This window comes from Phoca vitulina, unplaced genomic scaffold (genome assembly GCF_004348235.1).
Source record: "Phoca vitulina isolate PV1807 unplaced genomic scaffold, GSC_HSeal_1.0 scaffold125, whole genome shotgun sequence".
Lineage (NCBI taxonomy): Eukaryota > Metazoa > Chordata > Mammalia > Carnivora > Phocidae > Phoca > Phoca vitulina.
This window is the reverse complement of record NW_022589828.1, coordinates 207,202-226,104: the sequence shown is the minus strand read 5'-3', so window position 1 is coordinate 226,104 and position 18,903 is coordinate 207,202. Positions and strand designations below refer to the sequence as shown.

Below are 18,903 nucleotides of genomic sequence, written 5' to 3'. Positions count from 1 at the left end.
TTACTTGGCACTTGGTTTAAAAAGCACTATGCTGGGCGCCTGGGTGGCTCAGATGGTTGGGCATCTGTCTTCGACTCAGGTGGTGATCTCGGGGTCCTGGGATCAAGCCCTGCATCAGGCTCCCCACTCAGCGGGAAGTCTGCTTCTCCCTCTCCCTCTGCCGTTGCCCCCCCAGCTCATGCATGTGTGCGCTCTCTCTCTAATAAAGAAAATCCTTTTAAAAGAGCACTATGTTATTATGCTTCATGAGTGAACCTAATTACCCATATTAAATGAGGTCACATCACTTTAGTAGAATGGGCCTTCAGTCAGAAGGTAAGATGATAGTAAATCCGAGTTCCCTTGAGATACCCACAGCATAGGAGGAAACCAGAAATGACCTAAACAGGATGAAACTGTGAAACTTGATTCCTCTCCCTGCAAAATGCACTTCTATTTAGTTTTAGTTGGCTGTTAATCAGTGTAAGTTCACATACAATTTAAAATATTCTCTAGATTGTATGGCCACAGTTATAATACAACCAAACATCGAGATCAGAAATTGTGGCAGGGTACAGAAATTATTTGTCAAAATCTTTAGGCCAGTATTCAATAATATTAAATGGAAAATACAGGTTTACACTTCCATTGACTTCTATTTAATCCACCCATTGATGGGTTAATGACATGATGGTAATTTTGGTACGACTCTAAGGGCTGGCTGGTGTTTGGGGCAGTCTGAGTATGTAAAAGTCGATAAGACTATTTTTCATTTGCAAAATCAGTTAAAATTAGTTAACAAATTCCAAGAGACATAACTTCAAACAAAGTAGTATATAAATTTTTATTATAAAACCAATAATTCAAATATGTTTTTAATAAAAAAAAACTCTGATTTCATCTATTTAATGGGAAATCACTAAAATGTTGCATACAGGGATACTGCCTACGAGGGAACTTTCTGGGGGACAGACATGTTCTGTATCATGACCAGTGTGGTGGTTCCTCAAGTGTATACATTTGTCAAGTCGTTCACCTGCATACTTAAAAATACTTTCAAAAATATTTGAAAAAAATGTTATGCAAGCAGACCATTAATTTCTATTATTTCTCTTTAAGGACACATATTTTTTTCTTTACAATATGTATACATTCCTGAGAAGTTTGTAAAACTAGCTCTTTATTTAGATTTGTGAATCTACAGGATCCAGGTTCAAGCTCAGATGCATTTCTTTCCACACACACTCATGCATATATATATATATATATATATATATATATATATATATCCTGACAGTGATGTCAAATAGTTTCTGACAGTCTCTGATTTTAGCAAAGAAGATTTCTCGACCATTTTTTAAGTGGGAGCAGCAAGGCAAAGATATCATTGATAAGAAAGCAGTAATTATTCAAAGAGGATCATGGTGAAATTTACAGCTCCAGTATGATTTTGGGAGAAATATTTGCTGTTAACTTTGCAGCAGGCTCTATCAGTGTCCTCTGAGTCTGGTCTATGGCAGAGCCGATTTTTGCTTTTTCAAATGAGATAATACATGTAAGGTGCTTAGAAGAGTGCCTAGCACACAGTTTGTGTTTAACAGTCATTGTCTATCGCCATCCTGAAATGAAGGAGTCTGATTTTCCTGTGGCTCTATGATTTTTCATTACGGTTTAAGAAAAGAAGGTAGGAACCCGCCTCTCTCCTTTGCGGAGGCACTTCGGTGCGTGCAAATTACTCAGGTATACCCCAGTTACTGGGGCGGCGTCCTGGAGACCGAGACCCGCCCAGCCCGGAAGACCCGCCCACTTAGAGTCACGTGGATGGGCTCTAGCCCCGCCCCGCCCCGAGTCCGCGCAGCCGCAGACGCATCTGGGAAATGTCCCCGGGGAAGGAGCGGGTCCCGCGGGGCCGAGAGCCGCCGAACCGTAGTTCCTCCGGGATCGGTGTCGGGACCGGGTGGTTGGTGTCCTTGCTCGGGGCTGGTGGGCCAGGCCTGGCAGGTCCCGAAGTTTCACAGGGCCTTGCTCTGTCACCTTCTCAGCTGCGGCAGCTGTTGCCCGCGAGCGGCGCGGGGGTCCGGGCGCCGACGCCCCTCCAGGCCCCGGATCTGCGGTGCGTCTCGGCGGGTGCTCGGCCGGGCGGCGTCCGGGCCTCGGAGCCCGGCGCTAGGGGCTCCCCGGAGCGTGACGGGGTCCGGCCTGGGGTCCGGAGGCCGCAAGGAGGCGGGTGTCCGCAGGGAGGGCCCCTAGGGGAGCGGGCCCTCGGTGGCGCGGCCGCGGAGCCCGTGATGCCCGGGCGGCCGCAGCACCCCGCGCTGTGCAGGGAGAGCGAGGTGAGACAGGGACCGGGTGCGGCGGGGGGGGTGTTCTGCACAAAAGACTCACAACAGCCGCGTTTCGGTGCGGAAGAGGAAAGAAAACATTATTATTATTATAGGAACTAATAAAAGCAGGCGAGGAAAGGGATCTGCTCATAGTGGAGGGGATAGGAGGCAGTAAAGGAGAATAAGGCAGAGCTGCACCAGATCGGGTGCTTACAGCCTCCAGCCTCATCAGCTGGGAAGCCCCGTGGAGACGGCCAGCCTGCAGTCCCGGCTGGGAGCCCTGGCAGAGCGTCCTCCCCTCGGCTGAGACGGACGACCATCCCCATATAAGGGCCGTATTCGGAGGGTGAATAACAGGGTCTGCAGTCAAACATTTGTTCGCCTCCGTGCAGTTTGGAGCAAGCTGCATTTCCATGTTTTCGTGTTTCTGTATTTTCAAGGAGCCCGGGCTCTGTGTCTGCCCCCCCTCGGGGATTCCATCCTGGGGGGCCAGCCCCGCTTGGAGACAAGATTTGTAGCTCTTGGTGTTCGCAACAGAAGGGCCCGTTCTGACCTGGAGGCCAGCTCATGTCCTCTAACCAGGCTCCCGAGGTTACTCACACAGCACGAGTCTCACACCCCCCTTCTTGAGCCTGCCTGTGTACCTGCAGGCCCAGGAGGTCGGCTCTGCGGGACGAATCACAGAGACCGGTATCCGTACAGCACAGGGGTGAGGTGCGGACGGGATGTGAGGACAGGCGGCTTTCCTTTCCAGGGAGAGAAGTTTGTAGGAGTAGGTGGGAAGAAGGCTTCCTGGGCTGGGGGGGGGGGGGGGCGTGGGGGGGGGGGCGGGGGGGGGCGGGGGCCTTGCCCCCCCGGGGGGGAGTGGGGGGGGGGGGGGGGGGAGGAGGGCTTCGGGGGGGGGGGGGGGGGGGGGTCCTGTAGGGAGCGCCGGTGGGAGCCAGGAGCAAAGCCCCTCCTGTGTCACTTCCCGTGACCCCTTCTCCCACGCCAGCCTTTTATCCATCGTGGCTTAATGAAAACGGCCTGGTTTGGTTAGTTTCAAAATTATCAGACAGTAAAATTGATAGGAGAGGGGCGTGCAGTTCTACCATGTTCAGAAGCGTGCAAGCAAACCACCGCCACAATCAGGACGCAGAGCTGTTTCACTGACTCCTGAAACCGGCCTTGTGCTCTCCCTTTATTATATTCACACCTCTCTCCCACTGTTAACCTCGGGCAGCCGCGGACTGGTCCCCATCTCTCTAGTTTGTCTTTTCCGGGATGGAATGGAATGGATGGATGGATGGAATCTTACCCTGTATAACGTTTTGGGACTGGCAACTGTCACTCAGCACCATGCCTTTGAGATTCCTTTGGAACATTCCACTAAATAGATATACCAGTGTTGTTTTAATCTGTTCATCCGTTAAAGAACATTTGGATTGTTTCCAGTTTTGGGTAATTATGAATTGTACTGCTCTAAATATTCATGTACATGAATTTTTTCTGTGAACATAACTTTTCATTCAGCCTGGTTTTGAAAAGCAAACCCGTTTGAACTTCAGTGCTCGTTTGAGCTTTATTGATTGTATGATGGGCTTAGAATAGTTACTTAACTTTTTTTATTTTTTTGAAAGATTCTATTTATTTATTTGAGAGAGCACAAACAGAGGGCGGGCAGAGGGAGAGGGAGAGAGAGAAGTAGGGAGCCCGACGTGGGACTCAATCCCAGGACCCTGGGATCATGACCTGAGCTGAAGGCAGACGCTTAAGCAACTGAGCCACCCAGGCGCCCCATTTTATTTTCATTTTTGAAAGGTATTTCCTCTCTATATAAAATTCTGAGGTGACACAATTTTTTTCTTTCTGTAAGTACTTTGAAGAGGTTGCTCCACAGTCTGCTAGATTGCTTTGTTTCTGATGTGTTGTCTGTATTCTATTTCTAATGTGTCTTTTTTCTCTGTTTAAGATTTTCTCTTTGTCAGTAGTTTTGACTGATTTGATTATTATGTGCATTGGTTTAGTTTTCTCCGTGTTTCTGTGCTTAGAATTTGTTGAGCTTCTTGGGTCTGTAGTTTTCATCAAATTTGTACAATTTTTAGCTACTATTTCTTCAAGTATTTTTTCTGCCCCACTCCCCCAATCTGTAGATTTCAATTGCACAAATACTAGTTGGTTTAGATTTGCCTGATACTCTGTTCATTCTTTTGAAAAGATGATCTTTTCTCTCTGTTTCTTTCTGGATAGTTTTATTGCTGTCTTCAAGTTCACCAATCTTTACTTTGCAGTGTCTAATTTGCCATTAACCTATCACTGCATTTTTCATCTTGATCTTCTTAGTTTTTATCTCTGAGTTCATTTTGAGCCTTTTGAAAAAATTTTGCCTGCTATTCTCTACTCATTTTGGACATGTGCAATGTAACTACATCAGTTGTAATTATCACATGTGTTTGTTCAGATTGGTTTTTATTGACTGATTCTTTTTCATTGTGGTTTGTGATTTTTCTTCTTTTTTTCCCTAGTAATCTTTGTTTGGATGCCAGACAGTATTAATTTTATCTTTTTGGATGCTAGGTATGTTTGTGTTCCTAAAAATATTTATGAGCTTTTATCTGGGATGCATTTAAGTTACTTGGAAACAGTTTGATCCTTTCAGGTCTTGCTTTTAAGATTTGTTAAGTGGGACCAAAGCAGTTCTCAGCCGAGAGCTATTTATTCCCTCATATTAACATGGCTATTCTGTGGATTCAACACAGTGTTTTGTGTATCACGCAGTTTTGTACTATGGCTGTCAGAATGGGCCCTGTTTGAGCTCTGAGCACTGTTACCTCTAATACTGTTAAATAGTTCTTTTCCTGGCCTTGAGTAGTTTCCTCACATGCATATGGTGATCTGTGCCTTGCTAAATACTCAAGGGGGACCCTCCACAGATCTCCAGAGTTCTCTCTACATATGTCTCTTTTCTCAGTACTCTGTTCTACAAACTCCAGCCACGTGGGCCTCCTCAGACTCTGCGTTCCATCTGTTCAGTTCTTATGTATGGATTCCCTAACTCTGTGCTACAGCCTGGAAACGCTCAAGGCAGTCCGTTGGATGTACTAGTTATCCATTGCTATGTAACAAATCGTCCTGAAAACTTAAAACAACATGGCTTAAAACAACACGCATTTATTATCCCGGGGTCAGGAGTCTGAACACGGCTTAGCTGGGTCCTCTACCTCAGGGTCTTTTGCAAGGTTGTGCAAAAGATTCACTTCCTCACTTATTTCTGTGGTTGTTGCAGGATTCCGTTTGTTGCGTTATTGGACCACGGGACTTAGTTTCTTGTTGGCTGTTGGATGGGAGGCCACCCTTGGTCCCTTGTCACACAGACCTCCAGTATTCTAGCTTGCCTCTCCGAAGTCAGCAAGAGAGAGAATCTGCTACCAAGACAAAATAACATTCTTTTGTGACCTAATCATTCCCTCAATGTTGCCATATTTTATTAGTTGGAGCAGGTTACTCAAGAGAAGGGAATTACACAAGGCTGGGACGGCCAGGATACAAGGATCACTGAGGATCGTCTTAGAGGCTGCCTACACACTAGGGCAGTTGTGGGGCTCTCCCCATCTGTGTCTGTGTCTCAGGGTCACCTTTACTGCTGGATGTCTGGTATCTTAAAAACCATTGTTTCATGTATTTTGTCTGCTGTCAAAATATATATTGTCACTTCAGATTTCGTCATTGTTCATATATTTTTTGGTTGTTCCAGGCAGGAGGATACATCTGATTCTCAGTATTTCACTGTGGCTAGAAGTGCAAGTCTCAGCTCAGATGCTGATTCCCATCTTTTTAAACTTACTGAAAATTGTTTTGGCCTAACATCTGGTCTATCTAGGGAAGATACCACGTGGACTTAAAGAACTGGGAACTCAGCAGTTGTTGGATGTCATATACTAAAGTATCAAACAGGTCAAGGTGCTTGATAGTGTTATTCAGATCTCCTGTTCTAACTGTATTTTTAAATTGCATTTGGTCAATTGCTGAGACATGGCTGTTGAAAATTAAGAAATGTCCTTCTTCAGCTCTGATAATATTCTATCTTGAAATCTATTATTATCTGACAGCATACCCGCCCAGCCTTCTTACACTTACAGTTTGCATAGTAAATCTGTCTCTATCTATTTACCCTTGACCTGTGTCTTCATATATGAAATATGTCTCTTGTAGAAAGCATATAGTTTGTCTTATTCTGATGATCCCTGCCTTTTAATCAGGGAGCTTAGACGAGGATTAGACAGACTTTTTATTCAAGAGCCAAATGGGAAATACTTCAGACTTCATGGGCCATTTAGTTTGTCACATCCACTCAACTCTGCAAAGAGTGGTAAAAAGAGTAAAGAGAGAAAGCAGCAATAGACAATATGTAAATGAATGGGTGCAGCTATGATCCAGTAAAACTTTATTTTCAGAAAGAGGCATTGGGCCAGATTGGCCCTCGGGCATCATAATTTGTTGGTCCCTGGTTTAGACTATTTGAATTATATTAGTAATTACTAGTATGTTTGGATTTGTCTCACCACTTTATTATTTGCTTTATGTTTGTCCCCTTGTTTTCCCCTGATTTTCCTTTCCTTCTATTTCATAGACTACTTAAATATTTTTAAATATTTGTTTTCAATTTTCTTATTAGCTTTTAGCTGTGCTCCTTTTCATTATTATTTTTAGTAGTCCCTCTAGGGATTACACTATGCACCCTTAATTCTTCACAGGCTTCTTAGCATTAATGTTTCCCTTCACATTAAAACGTGAAACCTTAGGGGCTCCTGGGTGGCTCAGTCAGTTGAGCATCCAGCTCTTGGTTTCAGCTCAGGTCATGATCTCAGGGTTGTGAGATCGAGCCCCGAGTGGGGCTCTGTGCTCATCGGGGGTCTGCTTGAGATTCTCTCTCCCTCTCTCTCAGCCTCTCCTACTCTTGCTCTATCTCTAAAATAAGTAAATAAATCTTAAAAAAAAATAAATAAATAAAATGTGAAACCTTACAACCATATAGATCCCATTATCACACCCTCTTCTTTTGTTCTAGTTGTTTCATGTATTACCTGTACATATGTTGTGAAATGTACAAGGCAATTAGATTATAATTTTTCCTTTAAACAGTCACATGTATGATAAAAAAAATTAAAAAGATAAAAACAAACTCTTAAAAATAAATTTTCATCTACCCAGATATTTACTATTTCTAGTACTCTTAAGTTCTTTTGGGGGATCAGAATTTCCATCTGGTATCATTTCCCTTCATCCTGAAGAACTTAATCACTTCTGCAGTGATCACATAAAAAACCCAAGAGACACACTTGGTTGTCCATCAGTGAGCCTCGTCATGGTGAAGAGGCCGCATCTGCTGGTCGTGTTAGAGAAGTTCCAGAAACCCAGAAGTGCGCCGTTCCTGTCCCTTCTTGCCCACTGTGTCCCCACGGCCTGTCCCTCCCCCGTATGTTGCAAATCCATCACTGCTTTCTGTCTCTGCTGTCTCTCGAATCCACATTCTCACCTTGCCTCGATTTCTGGGGCATCCACACAAATATTCTTTTATGTCCATTCTGGCCTTTTCACCTCCCTGCCTACTGCCGGAGAGATCCTTTTTAACACTCCGATATGGCTTTGTCATCTTCCATCTCCTCCTCTGAAATGACTGCTTCTTGCTGTCGGGTTGAAGACTGAATTCTTCTGCGTGGCCTGTGGGCCCCCTGTAGCTGGCCTCTGTCCCCCCCGCCCCCATTCAGCACAGACAGCCCGAGGAGCTCTGTCCACACTGGCCTCCTTCTGTTTCTCACCCTCCCCACCTCTCCTTGCACTTCCTGTTTGCTCTGCTTTGTCGCCAAGGCGACTCCAAGCATCCTTCAGAAATTAGTTCAGCATTGTCTCTTCAAATAAGCTCTCCTGAAACCCTGGCCGGGTCAGATGGCCTTACTAGAGACTCTCATAGCGTCGTATGACTCTTCTTTGTGACACTTGTCACCACTACAATTATGTGTGTGTTTGTGTGACTGTTGTTTATCTCCTGGACACTCAGCTCTATGAGATCAGGTACTATCAGGTTTTTTGCTCAGCACAGTATTGTCAGTATTTAGCACGGTGTTCAATAAATATATGTTGAAAGAATAAAAGTTTATTAATTCAGTCATTTACTCAAAACAGAGATATCCTAAAGATGCTTGGAAGGAGAAAGATAATCAGTTGGCATTATTCTAATTGTCAGATGTGCCTTTTCTTCATAAAAATGATCAAATTGAAATATAAGTATTGGCTCAGTCCAACTCAGTCCCGTTTGTAAAGAGTGTTGCTGCCCAGGAAAAGATTTTTTTCTGTGATACAAACTGGTAATTGCAGTCTATTTGGACAGTAGACACATATGTTGTAGGTCTATCTTCCTTTACCAAACACACTCCTGGGTTTCTCCCGTAATCTCACACGACTACCACAGAGGACACTTCTGACACCAAATGTGGGGGATTTTTTTTCCCCACACCAAGCAATTCCCTGTGACACCAACTGAGCACCCTAAAAATCACTTCAGTTTTGACACTAATTAGAGTTAGCAAAGACCACCGGGTAAGTGCTCAGTCTCCACAGACGGCCCCCACTTCACATGGCCCCCATGACCTCCCTCCTTGGATTCCATCACTTGCTAGAACAGCTCACAGAACCCAGGGAAACACATATGTCGACCAGTTTAGTATATTATCAAGGATATGATAAAGGTTACAGATGAACAGACAGATGAAGGGATACATAGGACAAGGTTCACAAGTGTCTGGTGTTTTGGTTTTTTTTCAGTCTTTATACTCTTTGCTTTTCAGTTTTTGAAAGTTCTATTGATATAGCCTCTTGGAGAGTCTTTCGTTAACTGTGTCCAGTCTACTGATGAGTTCATCAAAGGCATTCTTCATTTGTTAGTTTTTTAAAAAATCTCTAGCATGTTGGGTGCCTGGATGGCTCAGTTGGTTAAGTGTCCGACTCTTGATTTCAGCTCAGGTCAGGATCTCAGGGTCTTGAGATCGAGCCCCACGTCCGACTCCCTGCTCAGCGCCAAGTCTGCTTGAGATTCTTTCTCTCCCTCTCCCTTTGCCCCTCCCCCTGCTCGTGCTCTCTCTCAAATAAATAAATCTTAAAAAAAAAACTCTTGCTTTTTTTTGGTTCTCCTTACATTGCCCATCTGTTCTTGCATGCTGTCTACTTTATCCGTTAGAGCACTTACCACATTAATCATAGTAGCTTTAATTCCCAGTTTCATAAGTCCAGCATCCCTGCCATATCTATATGCTCTATAATTTGTCTCTCACTACTGTATTGTAAATATGCTTGTAAAGGACATTACTCCTTTCCTTCCAGAAGAATCTGATGGCATTTCCTTAACCCCCTTTTCTCTTCTCAGATAAAATTGAGAGCACTGTCCTTTGTGAAACCATCTTTTCAGGTCGTGCGTGACAATGTGAAGCTCTGATTCGCCTAATTCTCTGACTACTCCTCGGGTTCCTCTCATGGTTTGTTTGTGCCTCTTAACAGCGGGTATCTGTGAAAAATTGTCTCCTCAGTGGTGCTTATGGTTTACAGGTTGACTATCCTTCGTAGCTCTTATGCCTGTGATTATTTGAAAAGTAGGTACTATCAAACATTTACTGTCCCAAATATTAGGGTGGTGGCTTTATCTTACCTTTTTCTTTAAATAATTTCCAGGGTTTAGGTGCAAAAAAAAAAAAAAAAAGGGTGGCCAGACTAATCTTGAAAAACTGCTGTCAGGGCGCCTGGGTGGCTCAGTCGGTTGAGTGTTGGACTCTTGGTTTCAGTTCAGGCTGTGATCTCATGGGTCACGAGATCGAGCCCCATGTTGTGCTCCGTACTCAGTGGGGAGCCTGCTTGAAGATTCTCTCCCTCTGCTCCTCCCCCTACTCTCTCTCTTTCTCTCTCTAAAATAAATAAATCTTAAAAAAATAAAAACCCTGCTGTCATTGCGGCATTCTCAGAAGAAGACCACCGGCATCTGTCCACTCACCAGACATTCATCAGGCATACTCTGTGTACCAGACACTCTGCCAGGAGCTGAGGGCTCAGAGGTTAAAGACTCTAGTCTCTAATCTCCGGAAGCTCAGAGGTTAGTAAAGACACTGGTGAGTGCTGTGATGGGGTAATGCAGACTGAGCATGGGAGCAGTGGTGAAGAGGGGGCTCTGAGGCTGGGTTTAATCCTGGCTCTGCCACATACTAGCTCTGCAGCCTTGCACAAAATGTCTTCATGTCTTGAAGCCAGCGTGGACCAGTGGAACTAAAATGCAACCCACATGTGTAATTTTAAATTTTCTACTAGTCATGCTCGAGAAAAGTAATGAAAAAGAGGTAAAATTAATTTTAAGAATATTTTTATCAAATCCCATATGCCTAAAACATTTTAACGATTAATCAAAATAAAACTTTATTACTGAGATATTTTCCCTTTTTCTCTTGAATCTTCAAAATCTGGTATGTATTTTACACTTGCAGCACAGCTGAGTTTAATGCAGGCATATTTCTAGTGTTCGGCAGTCACGTGGCTGGAGGTCACTGCGTGGGACTGTACACTTTTATGCCCCTTTTCCTCACTCATAAAATGAAGATAATAATAGCTTCTACCTCCTGGAGTTCCAGTAAGGGATTAAGTGATTAAATACATGTAAAGTACTTAGAACAGTGATGGTTCTAAGCATGATTAAGTATCAGCTGTTATTATTTATAGGAATTATTTTATTATTATAGAGGCAATGAGAATATAGATAAGGAGCTTAGAGTAGATGATGTTAGAACTGAGTCCTGAAGAGTGAGCTGGAAGTAGCTCAGCAAACAGTAGGTGGCAGAAGGGGAGTTCTAGATAAAAGATCAACACATGCCCGGAGACGTGAGAAATTTGATAAATGTCTAGGAAGTAAACACAGTGTGGTTGGATATAAGGCATGTGTGAGAGTGACAAATGGCGAGGCTGGGTTGGCAATGGATCAAAACATGAAGGACCTGTATCTAGAAAGTTTGAGAAGAATTTAAGGAGTTGAAAAAAAAAATCACGCTATAAGTAATATTGAGGATTGGAAAGAGGCCAAATGGGGGGCTTCCCCTGATGTCACACAGATAGTCAGTAGAAAGCTGGGATTAAAACTCAGGATTTTCTGTCTTCAACCTTTAGCATCTGCTCCATCTGCTTCCTAGGGCAGCAGAGATGAACCCTGGACTCTGGAATTCGGGCTTGTGTGTAACTTGAGGCAAGTGACTTCAACACCCTGAACCTCTCCCAAAGTAAAGATTCCGTTTTCCACTTCCCAGGCTTGTTAGGAGGATTAGCTATGCCAATATTGTGAGTCAGCTTGGCATAAACTCACTAAGTATTAACTCCACACCCACAAAAGTCATTCAAGTTTCCTTCCTCTAAGACATGAAACGCTGACTCTGGAGACACGCATATGCACACACAACATAATGGATAAACAGTATAAGGCACTGCTTTTAAGGACTAAAATCAGAAGTTAAAACAGTACAGTAAATACTGTGGGACATCAGGAAAACGAGAGTTAGGAATGTCATGGGACTAGTGTAATTTTTTTTTTTTTTTAAGATTTTATTTATTTATTTGACAGAGAGAGACACAGCGAGAGAGGGAACACAAGCAGGGGGAGTGGGAGAGGGAGAAGCAGGCTTCCTGCAGAGCGGGGAGCCCTGATGCGGGGCTCGATCCCAGGACTCTGGGATCATGACCTGAGCCGAAGGCAGACGCCTAACGACTGAGCCACCCAGGCGCCCCGGGACTAGTGTAATTTGAGTGGGGCTCTAAAATATGGTCAAGAATTAGTTGGGCAAAATAAGGAAGGCAAGAAAGGCTTTGGGGGCAGGAGAAGCAATAATAAACTAGTTAAATGAGGAATGAATGTTCAATGTTAGAAGTACAGTTAATAAAATAATTAATTCCTCATGTTTAATGTTTGCTTATTACATGCTATGATCTGGGGTTCACACCGAAAACAGATGTTTAAGTGAAAATCTACTACTTACTGAGGCACCTGGGTGGTTCGGTCAATTAAGAGGATGATTCTTGATTTTGGCTCAGGTCATGATCTCAGGGTGGTGATATCGAGCCCTGTTTCAGGCTTTGAGCTCAGCAGGGAATCTGCTTGAGGATTCTCTCTCTCCCTCTGCCCCTCCTCCTGCTCATGCTCTCTCTAAATAAATAAACAAAATGTTTTTAAAAAATCTACTCACTGGGGCACCTGGGTGGCTCAGTCAGTTAAGCTTCTGCCTTCGGCTCAGGTCATGATCCCGGGGTTCTGGGCTCGAGCCCCAGATGGGGCTCTCCACTCAGCGGCAAGTCTGCTTCTCCCTCTCCCTCTGTGATCTCTCTCGCTTTCACTCTCTCAAATAAATAAAATAAAAATCTTAAAAAAAAATCTACTCACTGAATAGAGAGACCCTCCCCCCAGTTCTTCCTTTCAGTTGACTCAGAAGATGGGCAGTCAGGCTTCCACATACCACTTCCTCCCCAAGTACAAGGTCGAAGTATTTCATTCTGGGGAAAGTAATCAGCCCAAAATAAAATGCTATAGGTGCCAACGTTTGGGGGGTCGTCTAATGAAACAGCCAGGCCCCTGCCCAGTAATCCTGCAGTGAAACCCGTTCCTTATGTCCTTACACACAAACACTTAACTTTCAATCAACATATTAGTAACTCAATCTTAAGTATGAACCCATAGTTAAAGACAACTTCTAGATATGCTGATATACAAAAAGAAGGGTCATCTCTCTTTTGTCCTCTATGCTTAATGTTCCTTATCTTTTCTGTCCATGACCGAGAGTAAAAAAGAAATACATATCATTGGAAAGCCGTGAGAATTATTTTTCATTTCAAAAAAGTAAATTTCTCCTGTTTCAACCTTTTTTTTCTTTAGACCTGGTTTCTGCTCTTCTTTCATTAAATGTAAAGCAATAATGTCAGCAGCAGTTATTCAACAAAGAGGGAGTAGGTAAAGGTATTGCTTTGTGGAAGTCAAAAAAACAAATTTAAAAGAAGAGTTTGGTTTTTTTTTTCAAAGATCTTATTTTTATGTAATCTCTACACCCAACATGGGGCTCGAACTCACAACCCCGAGATCAAGAGTCGCACATTCCACTGACTGAGCCAGCCAGGTGCCCCAAAAGAAAAGTTTTTTTTAAAGAGACATTTAAAGAGCTCTTAATGGGCTTTAGGATAATAGTTTCCTTTCTTAATACCCGCTCATCTTCATGTTTTTCTCTTTTCTAATCTCTACAATTTAGCCTTTTCCCAAATCACCTTCTCTCCCGACAATGTCTGTTCCATTCTCTTTGATTACTTTGTTTTAAATCAGACTCTTTCACACCACTAGCATTTACAGCTAACCCCTCCCTGGATTACTAGGTTACATTTATATCCCCTGTGTTGTATATTCTCAGTATTACAATTTCATTACCCCATTCCTCACCGAACACCTTCTCTTCTTCCAGCTTTGGACACAGTGGATTTGTATTTTTATGTCTTTTAGATGGCAAGTCTGGACCTAAAGCTGAGAAATCAACAATAGAGCTGCAGGACATTTTTAAAGAAGGCCCATCCCGAGGAATAAACACAGAACTTAAAAAGAGAAAGTCTCTACTGGGAGATACCTGGAAGTCTAGAGAACAGTTTAAGAATCAGCACTTAAACCAGGAGAAGTATCTGGGACACGATAAAGTCACCTGTATGGAAATTCCTGCCAAAGAAGGAGATACAGAATCTAATGAATTTGGAAAAGTTTTCACTCTACAATCAATAGTTTCAGAACAGAGTGATCTTATACAAGAGTGTTTTCATGAACATGGTACACATGGAAAAATCTTCAAACAAAACTCAGAGTTAATTATACAAAGGAAGTGTGATGGAAAGAAACCTCGTAAATGTGGTGGATGTGGGAAAACCTTCAGAGACCACACTGCTCTTGTTCAACATGAAAGGACTCATACTGGAGAGCGACCCTATAAATGTAATGTATGTGGAAAGGGATTTAACCAGAGTTCCCACCTAACAAACCATCAGAAGACTCATACAGGAGAAAGGCCCTACAAATGCAATGAATGTGGGAAGGCCTTCAGTTATTGCTCAGTCCTTACGCAACATCAGAGAATTCATAGTGGGGAGAGACCATATGAATGTACTGAATGTGGCAAGACATTCAGTCGTAGCACATACCTTACTCAGCATCAAAGAATTCACACGGGGAGAAGCCCTACAAGTGTCTGGAATGCGGAAAGGCTTTTAGCCAGAGCACGCATCTTACTCTACATCAGAGAATTCATACTGGAGAGAAGCCTTATGAATGCAATGAATGTGGTAAAACCTTCAGTCAGAGTGCACATCGTACTCAACATCAGAGAATTCATACGGGAGAAAAGCCCTATGAATGTAATGACTGTGGAAAAGCTTTCAGTGATCACTCAGTTCTTATTCGACATCATATCATCCACACTGGGGAGAAACCTTATGAATGTAGTAACTGTGGGAAAGCTTTCAGTTACTGTTCAGACCTCATTCAACATCAGAGAACACATACTGGAGAGAAACCATACAAATGCAGTGAATGTGGGAATGCCTTTAGTGATTGTTCAGCCCTTATTCAGCATCAAAGAATTCACACTGGAGAGAAGCCCTATGAGTGTGATGAATGTGGGAAGGCCTTTGGTAACTACTCAGCTCTTGTTCGACATCAGAGAACTCATACTGGAGAGAAGCCCTATGAATGTAAGGAATGTGGACAAACCTTTAGCAGAAGGACATACCTTGCTCAACATCAGAGAAGTCATACAGGTGATAAACCATATAAATGTAATGAATGTGAGAAAACTTTCACCCAGAGTTCATTCCTTACACAACACATGAGGGTTCATACCGGAGAAAAACCCTACAAATGTCATGAATGTGGGAAAGCTTTCAGCGACCGCTCAGGGCATATTCAGCATCAGAGAACTCACACTGGAGAGAAGCCCTATGAATGTAATCATTGTGGGAAAGCTTTCAGTTTCTGTTCAGCTCTTATTCAACATCAGAGAATTCATACTGGAGAGAAGCTCTATAAATGCAATGACTGCGGACAAGCCTTTAGTGATACGTCAGCACTTATTCAACATCAGAGAACTCACACTGGAGAGAATCCCTATAAATGTAACGTATGTGGAAAAGCCTTCAGTCAGAGTGCAAGCCTTACAAATCACCAGAAAACTCATTTTAGTGAAAAATCCTGTAAATGCAGTGAATGTGGAAAAGCCTTTAGTTACTGCTCAGGCCTTATTCAACATCAAATCATTCATACTGGAGAGAAACTTTATGAGTGCAGTAAATGTAGCAGAGCCTTTAGCCGGAGGACAGACCTTAAAAAACATCAGAAAACTCATACTGAAGAGAAACTCTACAAATGTAATGAATGTGGAAAAGCCTCAGAGCACATATCTTACAAAACACCAGAAAATTCATAGTGGGGAGAAACCAAATATACATACTGAGTGTAGGAAAACATTTAGACAAAACTCTTCTATTCGACATGAAAAATCTCGCACTGGAGAGAAATCCTCTGAATGCCTTGAGGGTCTGGCTACTGTGGAGACCCTTCCCAGGGAAACAGAAGGAGGATCATGAAAACTGTTAATTAGAGTGGCCACATGGTTTAGTGGGAGGCACACATCTCTGGGTTTTAAAGGTCCTGGGTTCCAATCTCAGCTCTATTACCAACTAGGTCTATTACTTACTTTAGGGTAAGTCACTTTACCTCTTCATGCCTTAATTTACTCACCTAAAAAATTGGAAGGCCTGATTAATTGATCTTTAAGATCCACATTTATTTTATTTATTACCAATGCATGTTTTTATAGATGTGACTCTCAAATTGTGACTTATTTATTCTACAACAGGTCTGATTTACAATGTGAGGATGTAGTAGTTATTAGGAATTCAATAAAGATATAGACTACATGCTATTTATTACCTTTGTATTGGTCCTCCAAAATTAAACATACCATGAGTATTCAAGGAGATTGAGACATAAAATAGTATAAATTATGCTAATTATTGCAGTAGGAAGGTTGGGGTCTTGATTAAGAATATGGTGTTTGATAAATCCTCAAAAAGAATGAATCAAATTGTTGGTAAAGGCTGGCTTACCTAGAATCCACCCAAATTTAATGTTGCAATATAAATTTTTTCTATTAAGTTGAATTGGTCACTATCATGTCCCAGGTGAAAAGGAACTAGAAAACAGTTCTAAAGTCTTGAGCAGGTTACCAAGAAAAGATGAAATTGGAAAATGCATTTGTTGTTTCCATACCTTAAACATGTAAAGACCACGTGAATGAGAATAAAACTTGAGATCCCATACATCTAGAAAAGTCTGTTGGTCTCTTGTCTTTGTCCTGTGATTACAGAGATAATAGCCTGAAAATATGAAGATTTATCTCAGAAACCTGTGATTTTAAGTTGGCCAGTTAATCTTTTCCAAATTTTCTGTAATGCCTATGCATTGTTTTATAATCAAACTATTTTTTAAAAGCATTTGATAACTAAACAAATTTAATGGTTTTGGAAAAGGAGCCTACTTTAGCGAATTATGCAATGGATTTAAAAACTATGAGCACAAGTGTAAGAGACTATCATAAAGCTGCTACTTTATGACTTTTTTGTTGTTGCTTTCTCAGCCTGTTTCCCCTTACAGTAAACACCACTCTCCCTTTGAGATACATTTCAGCCAGGCAGTTCCCACTTTCTCTCCTACTTCCCAAAACTTTGACCATATGCTAACTGCAATCAGGATACCCTCCTTATTTACCTTCCTAATATCTGCCTCTCAAACTTCATTTTATGGTTTAACACATACATAGTCTTGGATGATGATGATGATGGTGATGATGATGATTCACCTTCATCAGCTGCTTTCAGCACTCATCTCTTCTTTTTTTTTTTAAGATTGTTTATTTATTTATTTATTTGACAGAGAGAACACAGGCAGGGGGAGCAGCAGAGGGAGAGGGAGAAGCAGGGTCCCTGCTGAGCAGGGAGCCCCATGTGGGACTCCATCCTATGACCTGAGCTGAAGGCAGACGCTTAACGACTGAGCCACCCAGGTGCCCCAGCACTCATTTCTTCTTTCTTTGAATTTCTGTAGCATTTATTCACATGGACTTTAGTACTTAGTGGTTCCTTGATGTTCAATAATCACCTTAAAGGTAGGTTCCATACCTTAGAGTTTTATAAGTTCACAGAAGCTAAGTAGAAGTAGAAATAGAGTAGATGCTCAGTAAATCTTTACTGACTGAGGAAGCGTGCTGTAGTAACAAGACCATGATGAACACACGTGCTTTATCTCATTTGCAAGATGGCTCTTCGAACTCTGTTTTGTTCCATCCATGAATATACAACCATACTTACTTTTTAAAATATATATATTTAAAACTAGGGGTGCCTGGGTGGCTCAGTTGGTTAAGCATCTGCTTTCAGCTCAGGTCATGGTCTCAGGGTCCTGGGATCGAGCCCCACACCGGGCTCCCTGCTCAGCAGGGAGCCTGCTTCTCCCTCTCCCACTCCCCCTGCTTGTACTCCTTCTCTCGCTTCGTCTCTCTCTGTCAAATAAATAAATAAAAACTTAAAAAGATAAAACTAATTAAAACAAATAAAAATGTATAGTGATTATAATAAAACAAAAAATTATACTGTACAGCAGTCCTTTATTTCTTCTTCATATAGCTATTTTCAAATAGGATATGGTTCTCCACGATAATTTCTAATGTCTATACTTAACACCACTATCCTGGGATTTTATTTATTTATTTATTTATTTATTTATTTATTTATTTGACACAGAGAGAGAGATAGCGAGAGCAGGAACACAAGCAGGGGGAGTGGAAGGGGAAGAAGCAGGCTTCCCGCCGAGCTGGGACCCAGATGCGGGGCTCGAGCCCAGGACCCTGGGATCATGACCTGAGCCGAAGGCAGACGCCCAATGACTGAGCCACCCAGGCGCCCCTATCCTGGGATTTTTTTAACTTGACATCCTCAATCTTCTCCAGCAAGTTGCCACTGGATTTCAGTTACGGATACCGGACTTTCACACATAGTTATTCTGGCATTTTCTTCCATCGCTTGCTGTGGAGATAACTGCTCACTTCCTGAATCACTCATTCACTTTGGTCTCTGCTAAATATCAATTTCCTGTCTCTGTTTACAATAGAAACCCATTCGTTTTTATAAATGTAAGGTCACTGCTTCCATTTTCTCTTTACCTGAGAGTTTTAACATACTGAGGTTAATTGTTATACATAGTTGATTTTCTTTATTGACCCCTTAGCAGCCAGGTTTGACTCTGTATTCAAAGAGGTTGCTTCCATTAGGATTATGGGTATCTCTTATAACAGGCCCAGAGCAGTGGTCATCCAGACTGTGGACATAAGCAACCCAGGCTTACCTGGGCAGGGGAATGCCAAGATGTCAGAACACAGGCTCTCAGTCATGTCACTCCACCATCTTTGATGTGTGTTTCTGTCCGACGTCCAGGCAGCTTGTCCCTTTTCAAGCTAGTAGAAATGTAAAG

The 18,903-nt window shown here is 42.5% G+C and overlaps 2 protein-coding genes across 2 annotated transcripts; both read left to right on the top strand.

Moving 5' to 3' along the window:
* The first annotated feature begins 1,838 nt into the window (after window positions 1–1,838).
* Window positions 1,839–14,610, top strand: LOC116628663 (translation initiation factor IF-2-like). Its single transcript, XM_032399026.1, has 2 exons — window positions 1,839–2,312; window positions 13,840–14,610. The coding sequence occupies exons 1-2, from the start codon at window positions 1,857–1,859 to the stop codon at window positions 13,876–13,878; spliced, it is 495 nt and encodes a 164-aa protein (XP_032254917.1). The 5' UTR covers window positions 1,839–1,856; the 3' UTR covers window positions 13,879–14,610.
* LOC116628658 (zinc finger protein OZF-like) lies at window positions 14,212–16,689 on the top strand. The gene is made up of 2 exons (XM_032399022.1): window positions 14,212–14,316; window positions 14,516–16,689. The coding sequence occupies exons 1-2, from the start codon at window positions 14,212–14,214 to the stop codon at window positions 15,800–15,802; spliced, it is 1,392 nt and encodes a 463-aa protein (XP_032254913.1). The 3' UTR covers window positions 15,803–16,689.
* Window positions 16,690–18,903: the final 2,214 nt, after the last annotated feature.